Source organism: Melanostigma gelatinosum, assembly GCF_949748355.1.
Source record: "Melanostigma gelatinosum genome assembly, chromosome: 18".
Lineage (NCBI taxonomy): Eukaryota > Metazoa > Chordata > Actinopteri > Perciformes > Zoarcidae > Melanostigma > Melanostigma gelatinosum.
In genome coordinates this window covers 11,395,541-11,421,174 of record NC_136651.1, presented here as the reverse complement: position 1 = coordinate 11,421,174, position 25,634 = coordinate 11,395,541, and the positions used below count along the sequence as shown (strand labels likewise).

Sequence of the window (25,634 nt, the reverse complement as noted above, 5' to 3'; positions counted from 1 at the left end):
TGTATCTAATACACTGAGGCCACGGCAGGAAATTGCTCATCCCAGACACCGATAACAATGCAGCCATATGTTGTGAGAGGCAAGAAGAGAGATAGAACAGGGTCAGGATGAAAATAGTCCCATTTTTAAGTTAGGCATCACGATAGGTTGATTCAGCTCAAGCAGAAAGAGAGAACATTGAGAAAGCGTGTTTATTGCGTGTGTGTGCTTAAATGCTTAGATTAAAATGATGTATTTAGACTTAATCCTACTCTACTGTATGCACTCAATTTAGAGCAAGGTATTTGCCTTTAATTTGTACAGTATATCGCATAATTGAGTTTAATTGAATATTCAAACCATGGATTTCTCCGGGCTGATTCTTTCAGCTGAGATCAGATCTATGCAAAGCAAACAGACTGACGCAGTTTAAATGTCACAACACACCAGGTGGTGTATTCAGTGTAGGTCACAATCGCACTTCCAAAATTAATCATTTTGTTTGTCAAAATACTTAACTATGACTTTTTATGACCTTTTTCGACATATTATTTTAAGACTAACTTTGACCAGTGGCTGATTTGAGCTCTTTTCCATCTCGGTTTCATCGTATACTGTAACTGTGTGTTGACTTGTTGCTGTTAGATGTATTAAAGATACAGAAAAAGTCAGAGGCAGACATATTTTGTGTCGATATCTTTATATTGAAATTCATGAAGTATACACAATGCATCCTACACAATCACAATTTTCCACACGTTGATAATGTTTTTTGTTGGTGGATGATAAAGCTACGTTCTGGCATTTAATTAACCAAACAGCAGTCTGACTGAGAAGCTTTGAGCAATATAAACATTAAAAACGTAAAACATTGTTGTGGATTAATAGCACGACAGCAGGTTTTTGTAGGTACAAGGAGGCAAACATTAGTTATAGTTACACAGTAGAAAATCATAAACAAAAACTCAATATTCATTTCTTTTTTTAAACGTTTGTTATATACAACCCAGTGCCTTTAGAGGGATGGCCCTTTATTTCTTTAACACCAGTAGATTTCAGCCAAATCCGATTCCTCCTTCAAGTTTGATGCAATTTACAGTAACTGTTCATTTCAGGCTGGCAAAAGAAGAAAAAAAGCTGTTTTTTCTTTCTTCAGTCTCTAATTTGATCCGTGAAATATCAACAGAAATTAAAATATTGTTGAGCCCCCTTTATAGTGAGCTAAATATGAAGACAAACACACACAAGCACTCTTTCACCCCCCCCCCCCCTCTTTCCTGAACGCATTGATTGAGACATGAATTCATCAAGACGTTGGAAATGTTTCACAAGGACGTTTGCTCGATAAAGTCGATCCATTCCCGTCGATGTTTTTGGAAGCTGCGAAACGCTTGTGCTGCGGTTCTCCTGCTCCACCTCATCCCAGCGGTGCTGCCACTGAGACGAGTGCAGGCACCCGGAAAACAAACGCAAGTATCTGTCACGTAACTGCATCCATCTCCAGGTGAGCCGTTTGTCACACGGCCAGGAGAAGATGCACCGGGACATCATAAGCCAAAAAAAAACACTCCTTACAATTACATCAGTCTACCTTTGACTCAACACTGGATACAAGCTCATTGTGCCAATTCATCATTTGCATTGCCTCTCCATCCTGTAGAAAGATCACCACACCGCCTTTCAGAGCCGACATCTTGCCCTTTCTAATGTTTTTACCACAAAGTGGCTGACTGACTGTTCTACCCGCCTTTTTGTAAAATGAACAGTGCGATTCTTTTTTGAATGTGTAGTGGGAAAAGAGATCCTAAAAATGTGATAAATATACACAACACAGCCTGCCACAGCCGCTGAGCAAAGTATCAAACGCGACCCTGCCAGACAGGGGAGGGGGTTAAAGGTGTGTTCAAGTGCAGCAGGAATTAAAACCGCCTGTGTGTTTGTCCTCTCCATTTTGACTTTACACTGTTTAGGGTTTGTAACCAGCGTTGCACCACTCTGGGGTTCAACAGTCAGCTTGCATACATAATGTATAATATGTATAATACATAATAATAAAGGTTTGGAGCTTTTTTTTTAAGTTTCTTTGTGCTGGGACATCCAAACCAAAACAAACCTCAACCATGTTTTACGTCTGACATATGTGAGAAAGACGATGCTGCTTTAACAGCGTTTCATGTTTCTGTCCTCACTGTAAATGATATATTCATATCATCAACCTTCAGGTCAAGGCTTTGTCAGCTAACTCTTCTGTAGCATCATTCATATACACTTTTGAACATTAAAGGACTTACATGCATGTACACACACACACACACACTCACAACCTTAGTGCTTTTTTTACAGTAACAAACATGCGTGCTTACACACACACACACTCACACACACACGCTCATTACATAAGCACATACATAGAAAAAGGAAACGGTATTGTTCAACGTAAATTAGAAAAGCTCAGTTTTTGAAAAGGTGTCTTAGCTCTCGTACCTAAAACAGGTGTTTCACAGAGACTGGCTGGTTTGTGCCAGTAGTGGAGCGGGAAGCGCGCAGAGCAGCGAGGGAGGACGGAGTGTTCGATCCTCGATCCCGTCAGGACAGTAACGGTTCAGATGTCCTACGTTGCTTCTGCGGGTCATTACTATCAGTAGTTCAGAGAGAAATAAACGGAGCATGTCCTTTCTTTTTTTACACGTTTCTTTCTGCGGCCGGTGGAAGCACATCGTGTCTCTGGGGGAAAGTGGTAGCGTTGTACTTCATCTTATGATTTTGAACCCCTTCGCATCAGCACATTTGTGCCGTAGTCATTCGGGGTGGAGAGGAGAATAAATGGATTCGATCAGGAGCGGCGGGAACAGGGAGACGGAAGGACATTCTCGATAAGAGGACTCATCAGGTCAGGCGGTCTCCTTGCCCTGGGTCCCGGTCACGGTCTTGATAGAGCTGAGCGTTCGGTTGAACCAGGTCTTCTTGGCAGCCTGCACTTCGTTGATGGCCAGACCCAGGTGGTGCTCTAGATCCTGGTTAAATAGAAAAGACCACCATCACTATGACAGTCACAGAACAGGGTCGACACAGGTCTGCCAACAAATAACAAAATCAACTGATTTTTCTCTAGTTTTTCAGGAGTGCAGGCATCTGTATGCCGTTCAAAAATATCATTTTCAACACTTTGCTTTTCCTCAATTAGCAACTTTGATCCTGCTTTCCTTCCCCCTCTAAGAATCACCATTCAGATCCAGATCATAACTCTTGATTTTCACACGTCTACGGCCTCAATTGTGTTCTGTGAATCTTGCAGTCTCACACTTCGTAGCGTGATTGAACTGTTCGTGTACCTGGATTTTGCACTCAGCCTCCACAAGCTGCAGTTTGGTCTGAGCGAGTTCCAGCTCCATCTCTCTCAGCTGGCTCTTCAGATCCTCCTTCTCCTCATCGGTCTCCTCCGGCCCCCCGGCTGACGCCGAGGACACAGCGGCCCGCACGCGGCCTTCTTTGTTGAAAAGGCTGCTGCACTTCTCACAACCTTCCACTTTGGACTAGAAATGGATGAGAGGGAGAGAGAGAGGGAGAGAGAGAGAAGGTTAGAGAACAACAAGGTAACACTGGCTTCTATACCTAATATACCATACTGTAGCTTTCTATGTGGTACAATACAATTACTTTTTAATGATTTTTCCCAATGTACAATACTTTTACAATGATTTTTTTGACATGCTACACAATTTATCTACATAACGCTATACTGTGACATTTTAATACAATGTTGTAACATACTGCATCTACTGCTTTTAAATTTAATTTTTATGAATTAAATACTATGACCTTTTAATGAATTTTTTCGACATACCGTACTATGACTCTTTAAAGATAATACACGATCACTTCTTTAGCTTTTTCGACAGAGCTCTGCTCCCAGTAAACCACACAACACGAACAATCTGTGCAGGATAAACACACTGCAATACAAAAATGATTCTGTCTGTATGTATAATATTTTAGTGATTGTGGATTTTCTTACTTAGTTAATATTCTTTACTGTTTTATTAATTATTTACTTGTTTTGATCTTTATTTTTTTACCATGTCTCTTGTTTGCACTACACTGTATGCTGCTGTAATCCTGTTCCCTGCTCCGGGACTAATAAAGGATTATCTTATTTTATAGACTACATTAGTCTTTTTTTTTTTTTTTTTTTTTACATACTATGACTTTTCTTTTAAACTTTTTTCAACATACTGAACTTACTTTTTCACAATTGTTTGACATACTGTACTATGAATATTTGTAAACACTTGATATACCATACTTAGTTTTTTGTATGACTTTATTCAACATATAATACGATGACTTACTATGTTTCACTAAGTAGTGACGTCTGACTTTTTCCGACATATTAAAATACGACTTTTTCATGTTTTTTTCACATACTACACTATGACATGGTATGACTTTTTGTATTTGTAAAAATGTACGACTAAGACATTTTATTACCTCCTACATTATGACATTCGAATGGCATACTATACTATTACTTGTGACATTCTATTACTATTATACAAATCATTTTGGCAAAGTATATTACTTATTTATGCCATGTATTGGTAGTATACATTTTATGGCGTGCAATACTAACTTTCAACTTCTTTTTTTAGAGCATACTATTCTGTGACATGATCTCAAAATGTAACGATCTGTAGCCACGTCATCCATCTTGCTGCAGTGGAGATATTTCTATAACTGGAGCAAAGACAGCGCTCTGCTCTGCTCAGTCGCTGAAGCATGGCAGCTCATTAGTGTAGACGACCAAACACACCGACGATGCTTTCCCTCCTCCGTCGGGGCTGCACTCCACCCTGCCCTTCCTGCAAAGACTTCTTTTTGGGTGCCCTGGTACGTAAGGACCTGTTATTTGTCACAGAGCGTCTCTGCAAGCAGCTACAGAGAATCACTGCGAACAGAGACAAACTGACTTCCTTAAGCTTCACTGTAACTCTTTGATCTTCTCGTGTTACCTCATCTCAGTACCCATCACTGTGGGAGTGGGACGCTAAACAACAGCGGACTGTGACGGTTGAGATATTCCCTCAGAATTGTTATTTCATCCCACCCCCACATTTCATTTCAATAGTGATCGTACACGACGTCTCTATGCTCATCACTGCAGAAGTGGATGAGAGAGTTAATGAAGCCGAAAGTGATCCTGTCATCACTTTAAATAGAACAAGTATGTCAGTACATAACAAACATTTCTAATTAACACGGTTGTAAATTACAATTATATCGTATTCACTGTTCCGCTACCTCAATTATAATTGTGATAATAACCACAGAAGCTATCCGTGGTGCAGTAAAGCTCTTCTGTGTCCTTTAGTGAGTCCTTGGGCCGCCCTGACAGAGCTCTCTGCCAAAATGGCCTTTCGCCCAACTACAGTCTAAACAAACAGCTTCTCAGCCAAGTGAGATGCCTGGCCCTGCCTCATTGGCCCAACGCCTCATGTACGTGTGCGAGTGCACACAGCAGTGATCCGAGGTGTGTATTTGTGTGTGTAAAATTCACCCGGATTTTCTCCAGTTCTCCTCGGTTGGCTGTCTGTTGTTTCTCCAGTCGTTCGCTCAGCTGGGAGCAGATCTGCATGAGCCACAGACGGAGACAGTTGTTCAGAAAGTGTGTTACAGTCACGGTGTTTTCATCAACGGGATCAACAATTCACCTTAACTTCACCAGTATTGTTCCACTGAGAAAGATGATCGTCTTTCTGATTATAGTTTGACTCTCCTGAACATAACCTTGTTCGTGTTGATTGGTAAATCAGTCTCTGTGGCAGAGACTTCATCCTCCTCCTCTTTAGTCTATCAGTGATGTCATCAGGTGCTTTTACAGCAGGGCTCACCGGATGCACACACATGTGCATGCTTACACATACCCAATCTCTTTTTCTCCTCCTTTTATACCTATAACCTAAAGCTACGAACACGCTGACAGACATGCACACACGCACGCGCACACACGCACGCGCACACAGACACACACACACACACACACACACTCTGGCTTGCAGACGAACAGAGAAATCGATGGGACATGACTCATTCTAACGGGAACATCGGGTCATCCCACCTCTGCAGACAGACTCCTGCTCTCCCCATGTCTCTCAGACTCCCTGTGGCATGTACCGCACGTCTTTATCCTCATTCCTTTAGAGATCAATCTATACGTCTATCTGTGCATCTCCATCTCTCTCCTCCTAAACGTCTTTTATCTTTCTCTCCCGTCATCCGCTCCTTCATTTACTTTCAACTGCCGTTACTGAACCCATCTGCCTTCCCTTCATCACGACTGATTACGTGTCCCTCTGCTAGCCGCCTTCAATCACTTCTCTCCCCAGCATGCTGAGTAGGCGTTTTCATCTCTCAATGTTTTCTAGAATGTGTAGAACTTCTGCATCAGATGGGGTAAATGTCAGTCTACAGTCAGGAAGCTATTAATGGATTATTTTTGCTTATTCAAATTTAGGATTCTTGATACTGTTTGTTGACAGTTAAATGTCACATAATAGATGTTGTGTTTATTTCTCATAGTTCATGCTTAAGACCCAAGGCGCATTTTTTTGTTCCCATGTTTTTCCAATTTGAATTCTTTCCCCACAAACAATTCCCTTTTTTCCCCCAATTTTTGTTTTCTTTGTCAATAGTGCATACGTGCAGTTTGTGTGCTTACAACGGGCATATTGTAAGCACATGCTACTTTAATCGCTTTATCATCCTACATATACTGCTTTGAACTAGAATCAAACAATTGGGATGCAATGCTCAATCAAAAAATGTTCTGAATATTTTAATGAGAAATAAATATAACGCTAACAGGGCCTCAGAAACACAAGCAGTGGCACATGTCACTGTCCCTCGCAAGTACCCGGGAGGCCCGAGTCTATCTCCGGCTCCGCTCCTACAACACGCCACTCGACTGTTTTCAGCTTCACCATTAACGGATGTTTCTCTGTCCTCGGGGGCTGGAGGGGCTATTAGCAAACGAAGCCTTTTTCTTTGGCTCTAATCCTACAAAAAAAAAGAAACATGGCATTCACAGCCACTGAAATATGAAAATGCGATTTGAAGTATAATTTGAGTTATCTGGGTTGGAGAACAATGCAGGCTATTTTGGGGCATTGTTCAACATGTCAATCCCAGAGGATCGAATGCTGCCGTCCTCCCCTCTGCTCTCTCTCTGCCACAGACTTGTGCTCATTTTCTCCCTCTCGCCATCCATCACCCCCTTTATTCCCTGTCACAAAAATAACAAAGCTCCATTTTCACAGTTCGCTCTGCTCAGCTGCATGCTGGCAATCTGAAGGCTGCTTTCACCCACAGAAACGCACACAACCATCACTTCTCAGATCTGCTGTCAATTCCAATCTGCTGCCAATATTTTTAGTCTCAGGTGAAGTTAAGATCCGTTTCTAAATGAGTCCTCTCGCTATTTCCGTCGGCCTCCGCAGGGAGCTGGATTGTTGCGTAACGATCGTAATAGCACTTGATCTAGGTAGGTTTATATTTAAGCATTAAGTGACAGGTTGAGATCGGAGAGGATGAAAGTCACCGTGAGAGGAATTTGGAGAAACAGGAAGTCAAAATATGCTCACAGGCTCAGCCATCAAAGGCTCTGGGTTCAGCTTAAAGTCATTCCGTAAAATTAGATGTTTCTCGATGAATGACTGGAAACAGATTGCTCTTATATTATTTTGGAATATTTACGGGTAGTCCTGCCTCGGTAATGACTCGATCAGAGCTTAGTTCTGTAAAGACAAGTCAAGTAAGGGAAGATGAGAGGAAAAGAGATGCAAAGATCCAGAGTTCAGGATGAGGTAAACGAAACACACGAAACTATCGATCTACCATCTAAATATCTATTTTAATACATTTAATGTTTTTGAGAAGAACTCTTACATTTGATGGTATTGTTATAATGGAGAAATGTGTTATTTTATAGGAATGAACACAAACTTTTCACGCTCCAATAGCAACACAAGGATGTGCGATACCGACTGTGAGGAACTCTGATCCTGTGTGTATGTTGTTCCCTTTTATCTAAATGTATTTACTTTCCATCATCTTCTCGGCATACACGTGTTACATACTGTCTGTATACTTGTTGGGATATACTTAGATAGATTTGTATAATTGTATAGGCTCGGGCTGGTGGGAGAGGGAAGGTTAAGTGGATTGTAGAAGAGGTTGTGATGTTGGATCAAAACAGAACATCACAAATAAAGTGTTCAAAAACAAGGAAACCAGGGCGGGTCCGCCACGGTTTACAGTTTCACTTCTCTGAAATGTACTCGTGAGAAAAGACACACTTCAGTAATATGATTTAAACACGACTCACAGCACCGTACATGCTACACAGATGCACTGTACGTACCTGCTTATATTCTCCAATAATCGAGCCGTTCTTCTTTATCTCGGATTCAGACTTATCAAGCTCTCGCCTGCACATCTCCTTCAGCTGTGGGAAACAAGCAAACACACATAGCGTTAGGCCGTTGTAGGGCAGAGAGGGAGCGAGGACGGAAGCCGGGTCAGAGGCCCCGGAGACCATGTGACTGCTGCTGTGACAAGTGAAGAAGACAAGAGGAAGGAATTGGCAGACTTTAAGCGCAGGGGAGAAGTCACACCCTCAACACAACCTCGATTCAAGCACATAAATCATGCACAGCTACAACTACACATCCGGAGGACAGCACTGAACACACATGGGAACAGAAGGCAGCAGGTCCGGCCTTCACCTCTGAGGGATTCTCCATTGAACTCCAGAGAATAGAGACTGAAGATGAACGGACATTCTTTGACATTGGAGGTTTGACCCGGATGACAAAGGAAGCCCTGGGGGATGTCGTTTTTTGTTTTCCTCCAGTCGTATTACATAGACAGAGGCCATATAATAACATGCAGACAGGGCAGAATGGCATGGACAGATTCAATGATAAAGTGGTTATGAGACACACAGACCTACTGCATGTGGAAAGGTGTGAGAGAGACAGAGATAAATACTTGCTGTCTGTCTAAAGGGAATCTAGTGGCTTATAGTTTGACTGACACACAATATAAATCCAGCTTCACTACCTCAGGGTGCAGCAATGGTATGGTACGTCCGAAAGAACATAAATTACAGCCTTGTTTTCAAAGAGCAGTATTATAAACTAAAAGATATGCCAACATGCAACGAGTCCCATCACCCACAGAAAGAGACCGCATCAGCAAAATCAGCCATCGCGATGTTCGATTGGAGTAAGAACCTGCAGACCATTGGCTCTATCTTTAAGATAGTCTTTGATCGTTCATAACCCGTCACATTAACAGCGAAGTAAGCACAACAGTTCTGCTCATTCTCTTCACCTGAGAATTTGTGTTGCAATAGTGCTGACGCTTTGCTACTGTAAGCCCGTGTGCCACACGGGATATTAAAGACAAACATATATTCAGCTGACGTCTACAATACAGACATCAGGCTGAGAAGTGTCTCGTTGCGGTCTCTGACCTGTGCAGATTCTTCTTCCAGTCGCCTCTTCTCGTCCTCGGAGTCCACCAGCTTCTGTTTGGTCAGCAGCAACTCTTTATTCAGGGCGTCCGCCTTCTCCTCAGCCTGACACACACAAACAGGACAAATTAACCCGATGAGGTCATTGAAAGATGCACTTTAGTGACGCGATGCCTTACACACACACACACACACACACACTAGTGTCATTTTGAGGTTGTGTAAATAAAGGTTATGTTTTTGTTGCACAAACACACTTGTGCCTGCAATCGTTCCTCATACAGAAGTGACAGCTCACACACACACACACACACACTTTCTCTCTGGCTTACGTTGTCGAGGTCTTTGCGCAGGGCTATCTTGCTGCTGACTAGTTCATGTGCCAGGTCATCATTCTCCTGCTCCAAGCGCATGTTAGCCTCTTGCAGGCGACGGTTCTCCCGCTGAGCCGAGGGAGAGACGAGTAAAGGAGAAAGAGAGGAAGACAAAGTGAAGATGATGAAACAACAAAAAGGAGTGAGACACGAAAACATAGCAACGGAAACGAGTGAGGGAACATGAAAGAGGAAGGTTAAGTGAAAGTGAAGAGACGACAGAGCAGGGAAAACGAGTTAATCATGAAGAGTTTTGAAATGAATACGTAAGCATCACTTCCTGGATCAGCGCCTCATTTCACAGAATGAGATGATGTTCCTGTAAAAGTTAACCGTGATCAGGTGACAGCGTAATTATGAAGTCATGAAATCTTAATCATGAAAAAGTTATGAAGTTATGAAATCTGTATATCTGTGTGTGTGTGTGTGTGTGTGTGTGTTGCACAAGGACTTCCAAGCAAGTCTGTTATTGAATATAGTGCACACATCCTCATTTCTGAGGACATTCTTTTCATTAAAATATTCCAGCTCACTTTCGTTCTGGGAATATAAGTCTCGTGTTTTGATAATAGAAGAAGTAAGTCCTTCTTAACGCTCTGATGTGCAGGATATATGCGCCTGAATAAAATGTAAACAAATGGGGAATTGTTCAAAAGGATTTAAAAACAGAATTGCAATCTGAATTTGTTGAAGCGTCTTAAAATGTTGAAACTATTGTAATCTCACTGATCCAAACTGACAGCTGTTAACTTCATCAAGTGGTGTATGAAAATCCTTATAAAGATCAAAAGTACAAACATCTCAAGATACCGCATTTGACATACAAAGAAAATAAATGATATTGGTCTACGGCGTGTTGGAAGGAAGCAGACAGAGCAGAGGGTCAGTGACTGTAATTGATGATGTGGTGCTGTACACAACCGACCCGCTACCCTTGAGATGACCTTTGGCATGTACAGTTAATGGCTTTTTTGGTGCCATGTACTTTTTCTCTCCTAAACAAGGACTGTCAAGGTCTACAGTGTAAATAAATAAATAAATAAAAAATAAATATATATATATATATATATATATATATATATATATATATATATATATATATATATATATATATATATATATATATATATATATATATATATTCTGTTAAATGGAAACTCTGGAGTCAGAATATGGTGGTGGTTTTAACTCTATGTATTAGGGGTGGGGGCAAAAATCTATACAGCATAGTATCGCGATATTTTCAAATGGAATACTTACATTATAGTTACTTTATTAACGAAATACAAATTAAGACAACATTTGTTGCAAGGACAGGGGCATAAAGAATCCTAAACCATATCAGAGTTGCCGATATAGCTTAATAACGTTCTGTTCATTTCATGGAGAAATTGTTGAAATTGTTGCCGTTATTATGTACACAGGTGAAAATGTTGCGCTTATGTCTACCTCGTATCTCTCGATGGGGGCCTCCTGTTGTTCCTGTTGCTCCCTCAAGGTGTGGTACTCCTTCTCAAATTTCTTCAGCTTTTTCTGGCTGATCTGTTGGGCAGCGAGAGCAGAAAGAAACAAACGTGTTTGGTACTCAACTATATATGACACACAAATAATTGATGACAAGAAATAAATAAACTAGCCTGTTAGTAATTGGCTCGTGCACTAAAGATGGCTGCCAGTGAAGAATCTTTACCATCTTTTGTAAACAAACACACAAGATTGATGATCTCGAGTGGACTGAGAATCCGTTTAGTTCAGTCCAGCATTTGAATAAGATGCAGATGAAGATTTAAGAGATTACAGGCCCAAGTCGCTGCTGTTGTTTCTGTGTGTTGAGGTATCACTGTCCTCAGGGACAGCATGGTTGCAAAACGAGCAGAGTCAAAGGAACAGCTAACGTGTTACTCGAGGCAGTTAAACCTAAAGTTCACACTGTTTATCGCCTTATGAACTGAGAACAAAATTCAGTACCCAGAGTTCAGGTTCGGTGCTCCACTTCAGATCGCCCAAACCAGCTAAACAGTGTCTGATTCAAACACAAACGCTCACAGTGACATTCATGCCATTTACACACACACACACACACACACTTTAGGCCAACTCATCAACAGGCCTTTCACTGCCCTTCCATTGAGCTTTCTTCAAAAAAAGAAGAGAAAACTGCCATCCAACCAACACTATGTGCATGATTCTCAGCATTAGAGAGAGACTTGCTTGTCCATTCTGTGGCTTTTAAAGCATCCTGTTACAGCTGCAGCATCAATGCACCGTTGGTCTGTGCATGCATGCATGCCTGCATGTGCATGTTTAGCGTTATACAACAGTATATCAAGGGATCCAAATCCTCTTCAAATCCCCCGCTCTAAGCGTGCCTCTGCATGCGTGTACACGGGAGACAGACAAAAGGAAGAATAAAGTACAACATGAGCTATGACGTAGACACAAAGAGATGGAAACTAAAACACACAGGAAACAAAGGGAACGTCAAGCATTCGTGACTTTCATTTGAATCCCAGGGCGTTTTGCATTTATTAACTTTAGAAGTCGTGAGGTTGGCAGACAAGAAGAGAGAGCCGGTGTAACGACTACACGCCGAGACGACGTCAATGACACTAGTTTGACCCCGGGAGTGTCTCCTGAATGCATTTTATGACCCGGCTGTAGTTTCCAACTGTGTTTGCTGCATATTCGCTTCAAAAATTATTCAAATAAGTATGACCTCTGACCACAATTACTAAGTAAAGTACTTTAATGAGTTTTTCCTCTTAATGCCGTCTACTAGAACTAACACAGGCGCTCCTATTACTGTACGATGGTGGATCTCAACTAACTAACTGATTCCATTACTTTACAATTAGTTACACTTTTGGTTCCTCTGGAGATGAGATCCCTATAAACTAGATTCTGCTTTGACAGTTTGGTGCTTATTCTACCATGAGGGTGATGAAGATGGGGAAGAAGAACCAGGATGTTTGACCATAACCTCTGGTACATAAATAAAATATATTAAACACTCCATGTAACCAATAGAGGTCTCCATCATTTTGTGCTTTTTAGCATCAAGGCGTACATGGATGTATCCCATGGTAGGCCATTCAAAGATAATAATCCAAACATTAAATCCTGTTTACCAGCTCCACCATTGTCGTACTCGCTGAGGTCCAACGACTTCTAGGAATTGTTTTATTTTGCCACATAATGTGCTGGAAATAACTTCTTAAAGCAGGAAATCGTAGGTCACTTTTAACGACATGCAGGCATTTCATTCAAACGATTCCAATGCATCACTGAAAAAAAGCAGAACTAAGCGCGACTATTAGACAAACAAATATTTCATAGTGGCTTCAATCCGAGATGCCTCATCAGCCCAAACTCCTGATTTATGTTGAGAAGTGATGCCTCTAAGATGAGCACTTAAACATCTTCAAGACTGCACACCAAGTCCATTCGCCTCGGATTTTGTTCCACTCGATTTTTCTCTGCTGGATTAACTGATTGTGTGTGTGTGTGTGTGTGTGTGTGTGTGTGTGTGTGTGTGTGTGTGTGTGTGTGTCTCTCTGCTGTCCAGCTGAGAACCAAATAGCTAAAAACGTTCCCCATGTGTGCTCATTTATATCTCTGCCCAAAGTTACTTTCAAACTCAGGCCCTCTGAATTAGGCCAGTCTGTTCAAAACAGGTCAGGACACGTGTGTGTGCGTGTGTGTGTGTGTGTGTGTGTGTGTTTAAGACACAGACAGGAAGAAAGATGTGTGTGTGTGCTCATTGCATCTGTTAAACTTGATTTAAAGTTCAAAAGTGGCCCCTACTGGTAGATAAGTAGCACTGCTAAAGTCTTCGTTTTCATTACTGTTTGAGACCATAGCTTTACCACATAATAGAGTTGCATATATTTATATTCTGACTCAAAACTAAAATGAGGTTACCAACAACCCTTTGAATGCATTGAGACAGAGCTGAACCTGAAGTGTCAGAGGTTTGAACTGAGACTGTTTTCTATTCTTTGCTGTACTCTAAACTCACCTTAATGCTACAGGCCAACTCCATCAGTTTCTTTGCGTTTTCCTCAGAGCGGTACCTCTTCGGAACCGGCACACGGAAGAATTTGAGTGCACCCTCGAAGTCCGTTTGGATCAGATCGTCTTTTGATGTCTGAGGAAAAGAAAGACGGTGAACACTTAAAAGGAACCCATACACACAACCTGGAACAGCCTGTTTGGTTGACACTTACTTCTTTTTTTTGCAACATGAAGCAGCACAATCCTCACTGATTGACACATTTCTGAACTATGTATGATAAATAACAGGTTCGTGATAAACTAGCTTAAGAAGATAAAAGTTGCTCCGAAGATTCTGTTGACGGATCCGTGTGGTCACACCTCACACGTGTCTGCATCTGCTCACATGCGCAGACGTTTAAAATCTTTCCACGGTGCGACTTTTCTTAAGGTACCTGCAGTACCTTTCTGTTTCTACTCAGACATGTGGCTGCAAGTGGTGTTGTTTTGTGTGTGCATCCATATTTGTTTGGGCTACCTTACCTTTAGTAATGCCAAGGCCACATTGAAGATCACGCTGATGCCCTGAAAATAAAGACACATTTTTCATGGCCAGTTAAGGAATAAGAGGAACTGTAAGTCCAAAGAAATACAAATGAAACATGGGTTTAACTATTTAAAAAAAGGAGTATGCGCACAAACGGTGCATATCATCTTATCTTAAAATATGATTTGCCAGCAATGGACACACAATACTCAACAACAATGATAAAGGGACATTTCCAGCTTCGTTAAAATGAAAGAGAAATGTATAAACTACGACGACATTAAGTGTTGCAGCTGCTGCTAATACTTGCAGTGTCGCCTACTCTTCCTGGCAGATGTTTTTTTAGCAGTGCTGTCAGACTTCATCAGAAGTTGAAAAACTACAATCTTAACATCTCTCCACAGAGGTTTGGGATTTGGCTGACACTGCACTTTTCTTGGCTTGGACCACCACGCTGAAAGGTCAAGCTTCCCCTTGGTCTGACGCTGTGCGTGTGAGATCTGAAGCAGCTTTTTTCCTTTCTGTAATCAGGTCTGTCCATCATGTCCGAGATCTTGAACAGCCTCCCAGGTCCTGCTGCTGTGACGCATCATTGCAGAATCATGGTTTCTGCATTATTCAGCTGATTTATGGGGCTTGGTCTTCACTAGATGTAGAGCTTAACACTCAGGACAAAATAACTTTCTCTCAGCAGACAAGAAATGATTTCCCCCCCATGCTCTCACAGGCCTTCAAGTGGATGAACTTCGTTTATTGACTTTGGCCAAACAGCCAGCTCTTGGAAGAGTGTTCATTGTTCCAAACTGTATTATTATTTTAACTCCTGGAGGCTTTCAGGGCTCGAATTTGAACAAATCTGTAAATAGCTTCCAGTGACAGCACATCAAAATAAACAGGAGGTACATGAGCTCTGCTTAGAGTCAGAGCAAAGGCTTCCTTAGAATTCAGCTGTATTGTATTTAAAATACCATGTCATTGTTTACTGTATTACTGAATTGCAGCAGGGGAAGTTGTGTTGTGGGTTATTACCAACCTCACACAGTAGCAGATCAATGATATGGAAGACCATGTAAAGAGGGAACTTGGCTGTGAAGAGGGTGAGGAACCACTGAGAGGCATACATATGGGCCTCCAGACCCACATTCAGGAAATGGTTGTACAGGTCTGGGATATATTCCTGTTTAAGAGAGAGAGAGAGAAAGCAAAGGAGAGACAGAGGGGGAGAAAAGCAATGAAGAGACAGGAGCACAGAGAGGTAGGAGGAATGACGAGGAGGGAAGGAACAAGGAGAGAGGTAAATTAATAAAAAAAGCAAAGTGGCACTTGTCAGAAATTAGACCAACTGTACGCAAACTAACACATCTTTTCAGCCTGATTATGAGTGAACACAGTGAGATCGACCACTGCTTTGGTGTCCATTCAGAAAAAAAAACTCTTCAGATCTGCAAATGAAACACACATACCTGCATGAGCCTCTCAAGTTGGAAGAACTTGCAATGCAGGTCTTCAAAGTTCTGCTTGAAAAGGTCCCTGAGCCCGTAATCAAACATGATCTTGACCAGCACACTGAACGCTTGCTCCTCTGGCATCTGAGGAAGACGACACAGAGGTTTAGTAATTAGTGCCTCCACAGGTTCCAGGTGAGGCTAATACAACACTACCCGAGTGTTAAATAACTCCTTATGATGTCACTTTACATATCTCCCTCCGCCCATCAGCTTATAAAAGACACCGACAGTGTCTGTCCACTAGGTGGCAGTGTTGGCAGGTTAAAGGGAAGGGATCTGCAATCTTCCTCAAACTGTTTCGGTGCAGTAACAGTACATCGTGATATCATATCCTACACCGAATATACAGACAAGTCTCTAAGCCAATCCCTCCAGCACTGCAGAATATCAAAGAGATACAGATGTCAAAAGAAAAGAAAACAGTTGGACCCTGCTGATGGGTGAACTCACGTGCAGCAGCAGCACAGCAGCCAAGAAGGACTGTCCCTGGCAGTAGCCGATCTCCTCATCGTAAACAGAGTAAGCCTGGAGAGCACAAAGGCAAACGGGCACGCAGTTAGTAAATCTGTTTCACGGTGAATTCAAAAATTGATGCGGGTAATTAAACGATGATTAGATCTTATTTTTATTGGGTCCAGCGAGTGAATAATAACTTTGTTTTTGCCACTGCAGCCTGTTGCCAATGATCCAATCCAAGATTTTATTTTTTTTACCGGTACATTAAACAGTATTTATCATTTCAACACAGAATCAAATGATGAAATATATTGTGAAAGAGAGAAGCGCAGCCGAAGTAGAAGACCAAAATATTTTTCCTTAGGGTTAGGGTTAGCTCCTGAATTATGTTGCACAAGCTGTTTAGAGTGGTACCTTGTTGTTTTTATTCCCTTTTTGAACATCTAAAGTTGGTGACGTTTTTTTTTGGCAGTAAAACAAAACATACAGGAGGGAAGCATCTGGAGTGAGGGCTGGAGGAAAATGACCACGAGATAAAGTTGTGAAAAAGATGAAAGGGAAGAGTAGGAGAGAGATGTTGGTGTTGAGGAAATGAAGTATGAAGCGAGGGACAGTTTGTAAAAGGGGCTGTAGTGGCCTACTGAGCTACAGATAATGAGTGCAAGTCAAACAGACAAAGTGTGGATCAATCGACACACAGACGAAGGGGAGGGCCCGATGAATTATTCAAACACACTGAAGAGGTGCTTGTCTGGGAAACAGATGGATGCCCTCACCTGAGTTATACATAATGAATAACAGCAGTGAGCAAACTCTCAGCCATGTTCATGTGGGATTATGTCTCAGCTGGAAAGAAAGCAGCGGCACTTCACCATCACGTCGGTGTGTGAGAGTCAGCTGTGCAGCAGGAGTCATTATATTAGAGTGGTGTGTGTGTGTTCGATTATAAACTGTATTTCTAGACAGGCAGTGGCTGTTGTGAACTCGCTGAACCACCCAGAAACAGAGCAACTGTTCAGTTAATTACTAAGCAGTTCCCTTTAGCGCTGACATCTTTCACTACTGCTCTGAAAACTCTGTTACGTGACCAACTGTAAAGCCACGCAGTAAATATGCTGCACACCAGGGGAACATACGATTCTCTTTCACATGCAGAATGCTAGAATTGGTTCCGAGCAATGAACACCAGTGCTAACAAAAATAGCAATTGTTAGTGATCATGAGGTTGTAAATATTTACAATAAAGCCCCAAGAAGATAGAAGTTATATGGTATTCATGAATCCGTTCTTCACTTTGAAGACTGGGGTTGTAAGAATTCACATTTGCTTTATCCACTCATCCATTGTTCTCCAATAATGCCCTGTGTTGTCTTTGAAACTGTAATCTAAACACCCTCTTGCATGGGTGTGCGTCCCACCTTGCAGATCTTGTAGAGGGAGTCTTGTCCATCTCCTCCGGTGTCTTTGAAGTAGTCATGAGCCGGGAATGTCCTGTTAATGTCCCTGGTAATGGCACTGTCCTGAGGAGACTCCTAATAAAGAGACAAAGGAGGGGGGGGGGGGGACAAAAAGGTCGCAGTGAATGAAAAGAAGTGGTGTGTTACTCAGAGGGACATTCAGTCACTTAAGATCCACGAGCAGTTTTATTAGACGACCACCAGCAGCGGTCATGTGGTGGCAACACACTGCTGAGATTTACAGTATCGGTCAAGATGAATTACTGGCAGCACAGAGTGTTCTCTTCTACAGAACAAACTGTACGCATCTCCCCGTATCTCGTCTCTGTGTAATCAATTTGAAACTTGATAAGAGATTCTTATGTTGCAAACGCTTACATACGCGAACAATAGTTACTAACATAATAAGACAGCTCTGACAAACTGCAACAAAACAACAGAGTAAAGGAAATGTGACCGAAGACATCACGTAGCACGACACGATTTGCAATCAGCACCGAGAACTTCAGCATATCAACAAGGAGGTCGTATGAAAAACACAATAACACCGTTCTGTAAAACAGCAGGCGGATAAGAGGGTGTTCGGCTTCCATCGTCACACCGTCGACCAACACCACAATCAAATGTTACAGAGTGGACCGGCCAGACCATCAGCAGCACTACAACAATAAAGGTCACGGCTGTACTCTGTCCCGCAAAACAAATGGGTGTGAGCAATATTTTAAGCTAACATGCTAATGCTAAGCAAGTATACGCTTGTTATCACTAAACACAAAGTACACACACAGTATACACACACACGTAACTACTCTACTAACAAAGATGAATCACCCCTCATTTCATTATTGATGCTCTGTGTATTTGGAACAAAAAGCCTCTAAATAAGTAATCGTACCCTAACCATTACATGACGACTCAAATACACATTTTAAGATATCTCCACAGTGCTTGGCGGTAAAGTGGCTCTGAAGTGGACACCGCATGTTGTTTAATACAAAGGCGGGGCATTCATTAAACGTTGAAGGCAGAACTCCATTTTGTTCTTCTTTGTGTAGCCTGGTGCTGTGACCCACATGGATGCAAGTTAAAACAGAAATCCCTGAATTTAAATCACCACATTTTTTGTTTTTTATCTCTCTTGTTGTCTTTGTAGCTAACTATACCTTCTTGTTCTCTGTTACTGCAACCATCATGTCCTTCCCTCTCTTTCTTTCCAAGGGTTCTATTCCAGCTTCCACAGGAGGAGGAAAGTCAAACCAAAATAATATAAGTAGAAGAAGAAATGCAGGAAGAAAAGAATAGTAAAACAAAGTGAGGTAATGGGGATCAGAGACCAACAACAGGGGGCTATTCCACAACTTCCACCACACCCTGTACGTCATAGTTACTGTGTGTGTACAGTCAGCTAAACTAGATGTTTAGGGAAATTTGAGTAGTGATGATTATGAGTGTAACAGTGTCTCTGTTGTTATATGGTTGGTGTTTATTACTATGTTATTATATTTTTTAAAAACACCCAAATGGGGAGTCCTGCAACACACTCTGTACAATTCTAATTTACAAACCGCTCTGTCATATATTACTGTAAACTGAGTGTCTCAACAAAACAGCACATTTGAAGACATCACCTCGGGCTCTACAGTAGCGGGAGGTATTTGTGTACTATATTTTGACATTTCATCGACCAAATGATTAATCGATTATTCCAAAAAAACACAGGCACCCTAGAAATCTTGATCTTGAAATTGATGCAATTTGAGAGCACAGGGACAGAGCTTCTGCTACCAGTGTGAAGGGCCCATTACACTGGGCTGCAGTCTCTCAGTGAATGATAAGGAACCATGTTTATACAAGCACCACTTAGCCATACTTATCTGGAGTGCTGAGAGCATGTACAAAGACCTCTGCCATAACGGCCAATTAGCTTCCTTTCTGTCCATTCAGTTAAAGTGAGGATTGGAATGAGGGTAGCGTGAGAGGGGACAGAAAACATATCCAGTGTCTCATGAACGTGGACAAAGTGTGAGAGCCAGTCCAAACAATTAAGAGACAAAGAGAGAGATAATGCTAAGAATAGTGTATCTCTGTGGAAATGTATAAAGAAGACAGTGAAAGGTGATGACATAAATAGTGCTGTAGCTTTAATTGATACTAGAGTACTTTAATCCATATTTATAATCTGCAACAAGAATCAGGCTGCTTTACAAAGAGCTGTGCCTGTGGTCAGCTTGGGTAGTATAGAGATTAAATAACACAAGAGATAGCATTAAGACTGGAAACAGCCCGCAAATACGTTCTCAAACAAAGTGTAAAAACACCAAGTTGTGGTTTTACGGGGAGTTACGTGCTGTTGAAACTGGAGTGATTTCCAGGAGTGTCGACTGGCTGCCTTGTAACCTCACGGTGATGACAATTCTGCAGCTGGAAGTCACTGGGATCTGCTTATTAGGGAGCTTTAAAAGGCAGGCAGACATACGTTTGGGCTAGCTCTCCCTCGGCCTTTATGCTATGCTAATCGCTCTATCTAAGCAAGGCTTCACACACACTTGTTTAATGGCACACTGTAACGGAATATGTCGTAAGGTTAAGTTGAAAACTGTGGGAAGAATGTTGATCAAACCACATGAGACTGAATGTTTACTGCAGAGGAGACGTTTCATGCTGGGACACAGATCTTATTTTAAAAAGTTACGAGCCACGAGTCTAAACAAGTACCCGCTATTTTCATTCAACAGCAACTATGGTGACAGATATGAAACCAACTGCAACAGTTACTTTTGTCCAAACTGTCCTAACGAACACTACGGTATGAATGTGTCGAAGCACTGTCTACGGTCAGTGACACAGCAGGGAAGTCAAAGAGCATCTTTAAACTGAATGGAACGTATTATATTATAAACATATAGTAAAAACTGTTCACTGGGGGCAGAGGTATAGTGCGTGTGTGTGGTGTGTGTGTGTGTGTGTGTGTGTGTGTGTGTGTGTGTGTAAAGCTAGGAATAAAGTACCGGAGTAGGGCTTCCGTGGGAAGGCTGAGTAGCTAGCCTTCTATTGTTTATGTCCCTGATTTTCTCTGACTCAACACAAAGGCTGACATGTCATTCTGTTATTCTTTCTCTGCTCCTAAAGGACTCTGCTGAGATGCCAAGAGAACACGGGGTGATACTTATCAAGCCTGATACAAACCTCGCTACCCAACACAAAACCACCCTGAGAGCTATGCTTTGAATATATTAATGGATTCAGATTTAATAGAAGAAACAGTGAATGTGACATTAACTTTAATGCTTTGTAAATAACTAGTAGAGCCTTGACAGCTGCTTTCATCTGCAACAATTGAGATTTTGACTTCCTTTACTAACAAAGCAAATAATAAACTGTTTAAATCTGTGATTTCTTTACAATAATGTGAAATGGACAGAGCACGTGCTTAAGCTACCCGTAGAGACGTTTCCTCACCTTGGCGTCATCCTTCATTAAATCTTAATAGTCTTTCTCATGCCCTACTTTTTGTGCACTGGTAAGCAGCTTCGGCAGAAGGAGAGCAGGGACAATATGCATCTGATGAGGACGGAGACGACAGAGAGGAACGTACATTACACTCATAACATTACATTTATTTGCACAGTACAGATACACAACATGTACACACGTTTTAATACCATATAGGCGTTTCACCTACAAAGCATCGTGTAATGAAATAAAGAAATTCACAGACTCACTTTCATCACAAACATGTTTGGCCTTTTTGCATTACCCAAACATTCTCCAACTATAAAAGCACACATCTTACAAAAACCTCGTCCCAAACTCAACACCCATGACGTATGAAATATCACGTAGCTTGTCCGGATCTGTACAGTAATGGCTTCATTTTTCTCAATCTGAATTTTACAGATGCCCCATTGTTGACTGTGAGCAATTTCCAGCATTCATTGTGGACACAAATCACACGCAGAGATAGATTCCTTCCTCTTTAGGGACGTTTCCACACCAAGGTTTTGTAACAGTGTTTCTCAGAACAGATTATTGTCATAAATTGGTCATGAATTGGCCATTAGTGGGAGTCTGGTGTGGTGTGTGTGTGTGTGTTAAAGTGCACTACAAGAGTGAGGCTGTACTGCCCATTCAGGGTACTTTCTACTCTAAGATACAAGAGCCAACCAATATTCAGTTGGCGTAAAATACTTTCGTATTGTTTTTTTCTTTTTGAACAGAGAATGTTCAAGATAGAAATGCGTGCCTCAAAATCTGTTTTATAGGTTATTTTAAATAAGGTGTTCTGTATCTGAATAAAATCAAGATACAGTTTCTGCAAACTTAATATTTACATTGATCCACATGTACAGTAGAACACATACGGACTATGCTTGTTCCCGGGACAGATTCACGTCTGGGTAGCCCCAGTTCTGAAAGTAGCGATGCAACTAAAGCCGTTTGCCAACCACACACGATGCCAGAGGACGAAGAGGAAGACGAAGCAGCAGCCACCTTCTAATGTTTCAGGACAACTCGTAAAATGGCTTAAAATGAAATAAAATGACCTGCGTATGATATAAGGACTCTGGAAACACAAAAAAAGTCATTAAGGAAGCTAGGACCCATTGCTATCGTATTTATATTTTACCTGAAAAACCCTATCTGCAGACAGCCTTCCAGTTTTTGACTCATTTTAAATGGCAGGAGACTGTATTTAACCGACAGATAGATCTCTATGCCAGCCGTTGTGTCCACATTCCCTTGCTCTTTCTAATGCTACCCAACATGGCGCCGCACCTCGACACAACCACTACCAGAGCGGCGTTCCCTTGAGAACATCTTTTCATCTTTCCCAAATCGCAAAAGACAGTGGAGACAGAAAATGGTCAAGTAAAATAAAATGCATCCTTCATCAAGACTCCTTTCAACAGGTAAGCATGCTACTAAATCTAAGAGTCTAAGTCATAAAAATGTCTGTAGCAACAAGCAGACATTCAATTCGCCATTTCTGTACATGCCGTTTCTGTAAACGTCATTTCTGAACAAAAGACGGTACAAATAGGAACAATGCTTCACAGATAACAGCCAGCCTGTATAAAGACGACATGTGAATCGACCACTATTGTACATCATACGCACATACACTCACAAAAATACAGTATACTCGAGGGGAGTGATGTGCAGCTAACAAAGCAATGCAAATCTGTTAGCGCCCTCGCTGGAACACCGTAAACAGTCAAAATCCTAACATACCCGGACACACACGAACAAATAAATTAGAAGGCAAAAAATAACAGTTGAGTCATGTGCTTTACAGAGGAGAGGAACTAATATTTTTTAGTGTAGCTGAATTCTCTTTATGACAAACAAATGGGGCTCAGGTTATCATGTACTGAGTAGAATCAAGGCTGGCTAACTACGTATCCAGTCTGTGCCGGACCCTCTAAAAACAGTAGTGGGTTTATGAATGAAGCCCTCCAGAAATGTGAGGAAAATACTCTCCCCAACACGTCATGTCCATTTGTATATCAAGGCAACAATATATCACTATATACTGAGAAACAGTCATATTCATGCAACACAAGGCATCCCTGTGCCAAGACAGTGGACCTACACAAACTCTGTGGAAAACGCATTCGCATTTTACTAAATCACCTGGTATTAGATATTTTTGTTTAACTTTCTTTGGCATGTTAGATAAAATATACAAATTTAGATGATCTGCACCTAAATAAACGGTGACGTGGTTCAAAATAGTGACGATGTTTCACAATTTCTGAGTGGAGTGACACAGTATGCACACTTGGATTCATTTCAGCTTATTATTGGTCTGATAAATGTGTATTAAATATCAAGTTAAGAGTGAAAAGAACCCACAAAACTACTCATGGGGACAAGTGGACGGACTACAACACATGCTTGCACAAAGACACTGACGTACACACACGCATGCGACTGAACCTCGGGGAGTTGAGGGCTCAGTCTTCTTCCTGGTGCTCTAAAGAGGTCAGAGTTTAACCAGAGGTTAGCGTGCTGCCAGCAGAGGGAATGGGCTATGTGTCCGCTCTGTTTACATTTTATCCCTAGGTGTGGTGTGTTTGTTGTGTGTGTATATATATATATACACATTGACACAAAAGTCCACTAATGCAGGCACAATGATGTCGTCACAGCACAATACACCTGGAGCACTGCCCAGTCGTTTTGGCTGAGTGCAGCTGAGAAGCATCTAAAAAGAACTTCAAATTGAACAGAACAGAGCAGCCAGATTAGTTTTTCATTGTTCAGTCCGCGCTAACGTGCGAGTCGCATAAACGATGATCATGGCTAACTGTGGAGTTAAAATCTAGTCCATTGTTATTTATGCAAAAATGTTCTTTGAAGAAGAGGAAAACAAAGTGTTTCTTCTTCTTCTAGAACTTGCTCTGCTTGCAATATGCTCCCCACCACATCAGACTGACCAAAAGTAGATTTTCTTTCAGAGTCACTAAAACAAAAATGGATGACTCTCATATAGATGTTGTTTTGGTTTGTTTTAGAATCCTTTTGATAGGTTTTACGATATTGTATGAGTGACTATTTTGTTTTTGTTCCCATTGTAGGCCACCATTGTTTATTGTTCCACATGCAGAGCGGTTATCTCCTGATACTTACATTTTGTCTTTTCTTGTTTTAGTGACAGTTTGATTTAAAATAGTTTTTTTATTGTTATTGATTGTTTTCTGGACTACCAGGAAGACAAGCGACCTCTTTGTGGAAGCTAATTGGGATCCAAAAAAAGAATACATAAAACATAAAGTACACCTAGGTTTTAACACGGTAATTATTCGCATGATTATGAAATCTCCACAATTGCATGTTTAAGACGGCTCATTAGACTATTCCTCTCAGCCAATTAACAAAGACAAGGGGTCAGGATCACAGTTCAAGGGTCATTTTTCTTTGATCAAAGCCTTAAAAACATAAAAATCTGTCCAATGATGTACCAACAATCAGTGTAAAATAAGTGAAAAAAGACATCCTTTTAGTCTCGCTTTACCTTGGGTAGTTGTGAAATACATTTAGTTATATAATCAAAACAACAAAAGTGCAATGAAACTGACAAGATTTGAAAAATTGATTGAAAGATAAATTCGATGAAACTACCGTTTGCTTTTTGTTCGGTTAACAGACGTACAACCAAGATGGGCAGCATCAACAAGAGGCACAACAAATACACAAACACACCGCTGCATCACTTTAAGCATTCAGATACTGAGATGGGTAAGAGCGAGTCAAAACACATTTAAAGAACTCTCTATTGGCAGTTCACCTCAGCGTCACATTACCAAAAACACAGCAGTCAACGTTCGTTCCGTTTGCAACCGTCCTGATTATCTGGCAACAGAAGGTCGCATTGTTCAACTCACAGCTTTTCACAACACTTTTCTTGCAATGTTTTGTTGTTTTGGCAAAATAAGTTAAGGATTCACATCCCATCTCCCTCAAAAGAGTTCATTTGTCAGACACCTTTTTCTGCTCGTTTCCAACAAGTATGGTGAGTTTTCTTGACCATTTTAAAAAACACCTTGCAGGGCTATTTGCGCCTTTTCTCCTTCAGCGCTTTGCTCTCGACTCCTTTCCTCTGTCTTTGCCAGCTGTGGAGTGTGCAGAGGGGACGCCTGTGTAACCTCCAAATGCGACAGAAACAGCAGTGGCAGATCAACGGCTCCTTCCACCTCTTTCCAGCACATTGAAGCTTCAAAAGAGGCACTCACATCAGGCATCTTTCAACCAGTTCAAATGCTAATTTGGCACGAGGGTTTCCTC

At 41.4% G+C, this 25,634-nt stretch overlaps 1 protein-coding gene across 3 annotated transcripts in view; it reads right to left on the bottom strand.

Moving 5' to 3' along the window:
- Positions 1-660: 660 nt before the first annotated feature.
- rabgap1 (RAB GTPase activating protein 1) overlaps positions 661-25,634 on the bottom strand; it is a 53,527-nt gene continuing 28,553 nt past the window's right edge. For all 3 annotated transcript variants that reach the window (XM_079289790.1, XM_079289791.1, XM_079289792.1), the window contains 13 exons: positions 17,808-17,921; positions 16,384-16,458; positions 15,889-16,014; positions 15,459-15,602; positions 14,422-14,463; positions 13,904-14,032; positions 11,335-11,427; positions 9,844-9,954; positions 9,512-9,616; positions 8,396-8,479; positions 5,534-5,605; positions 3,312-3,512; positions 661-2,993 (listed from right to left, as the gene is read on the bottom strand). In XM_079289790.1, the coding sequence (XP_079145916.1) occupies positions 2,871-2,993; positions 3,312-3,512; positions 5,534-5,605; positions 8,396-8,479; positions 9,512-9,616; positions 9,844-9,954; positions 11,335-11,427; positions 13,904-14,032; positions 14,422-14,463; positions 15,459-15,602; positions 15,889-16,014; positions 16,384-16,458; positions 17,808-17,921 (1,419 nt within the window). In that variant the 3' untranslated portion in view covers positions 661-2,870. The remainder of the gene's footprint in view (positions 2,994-3,311; positions 3,513-5,533; positions 5,606-8,395; positions 8,480-9,511; positions 9,617-9,843; positions 9,955-11,334; positions 11,428-13,903; positions 14,033-14,421; positions 14,464-15,458; positions 15,603-15,888; positions 16,015-16,383; positions 16,459-17,807; positions 17,922-25,634) is intronic.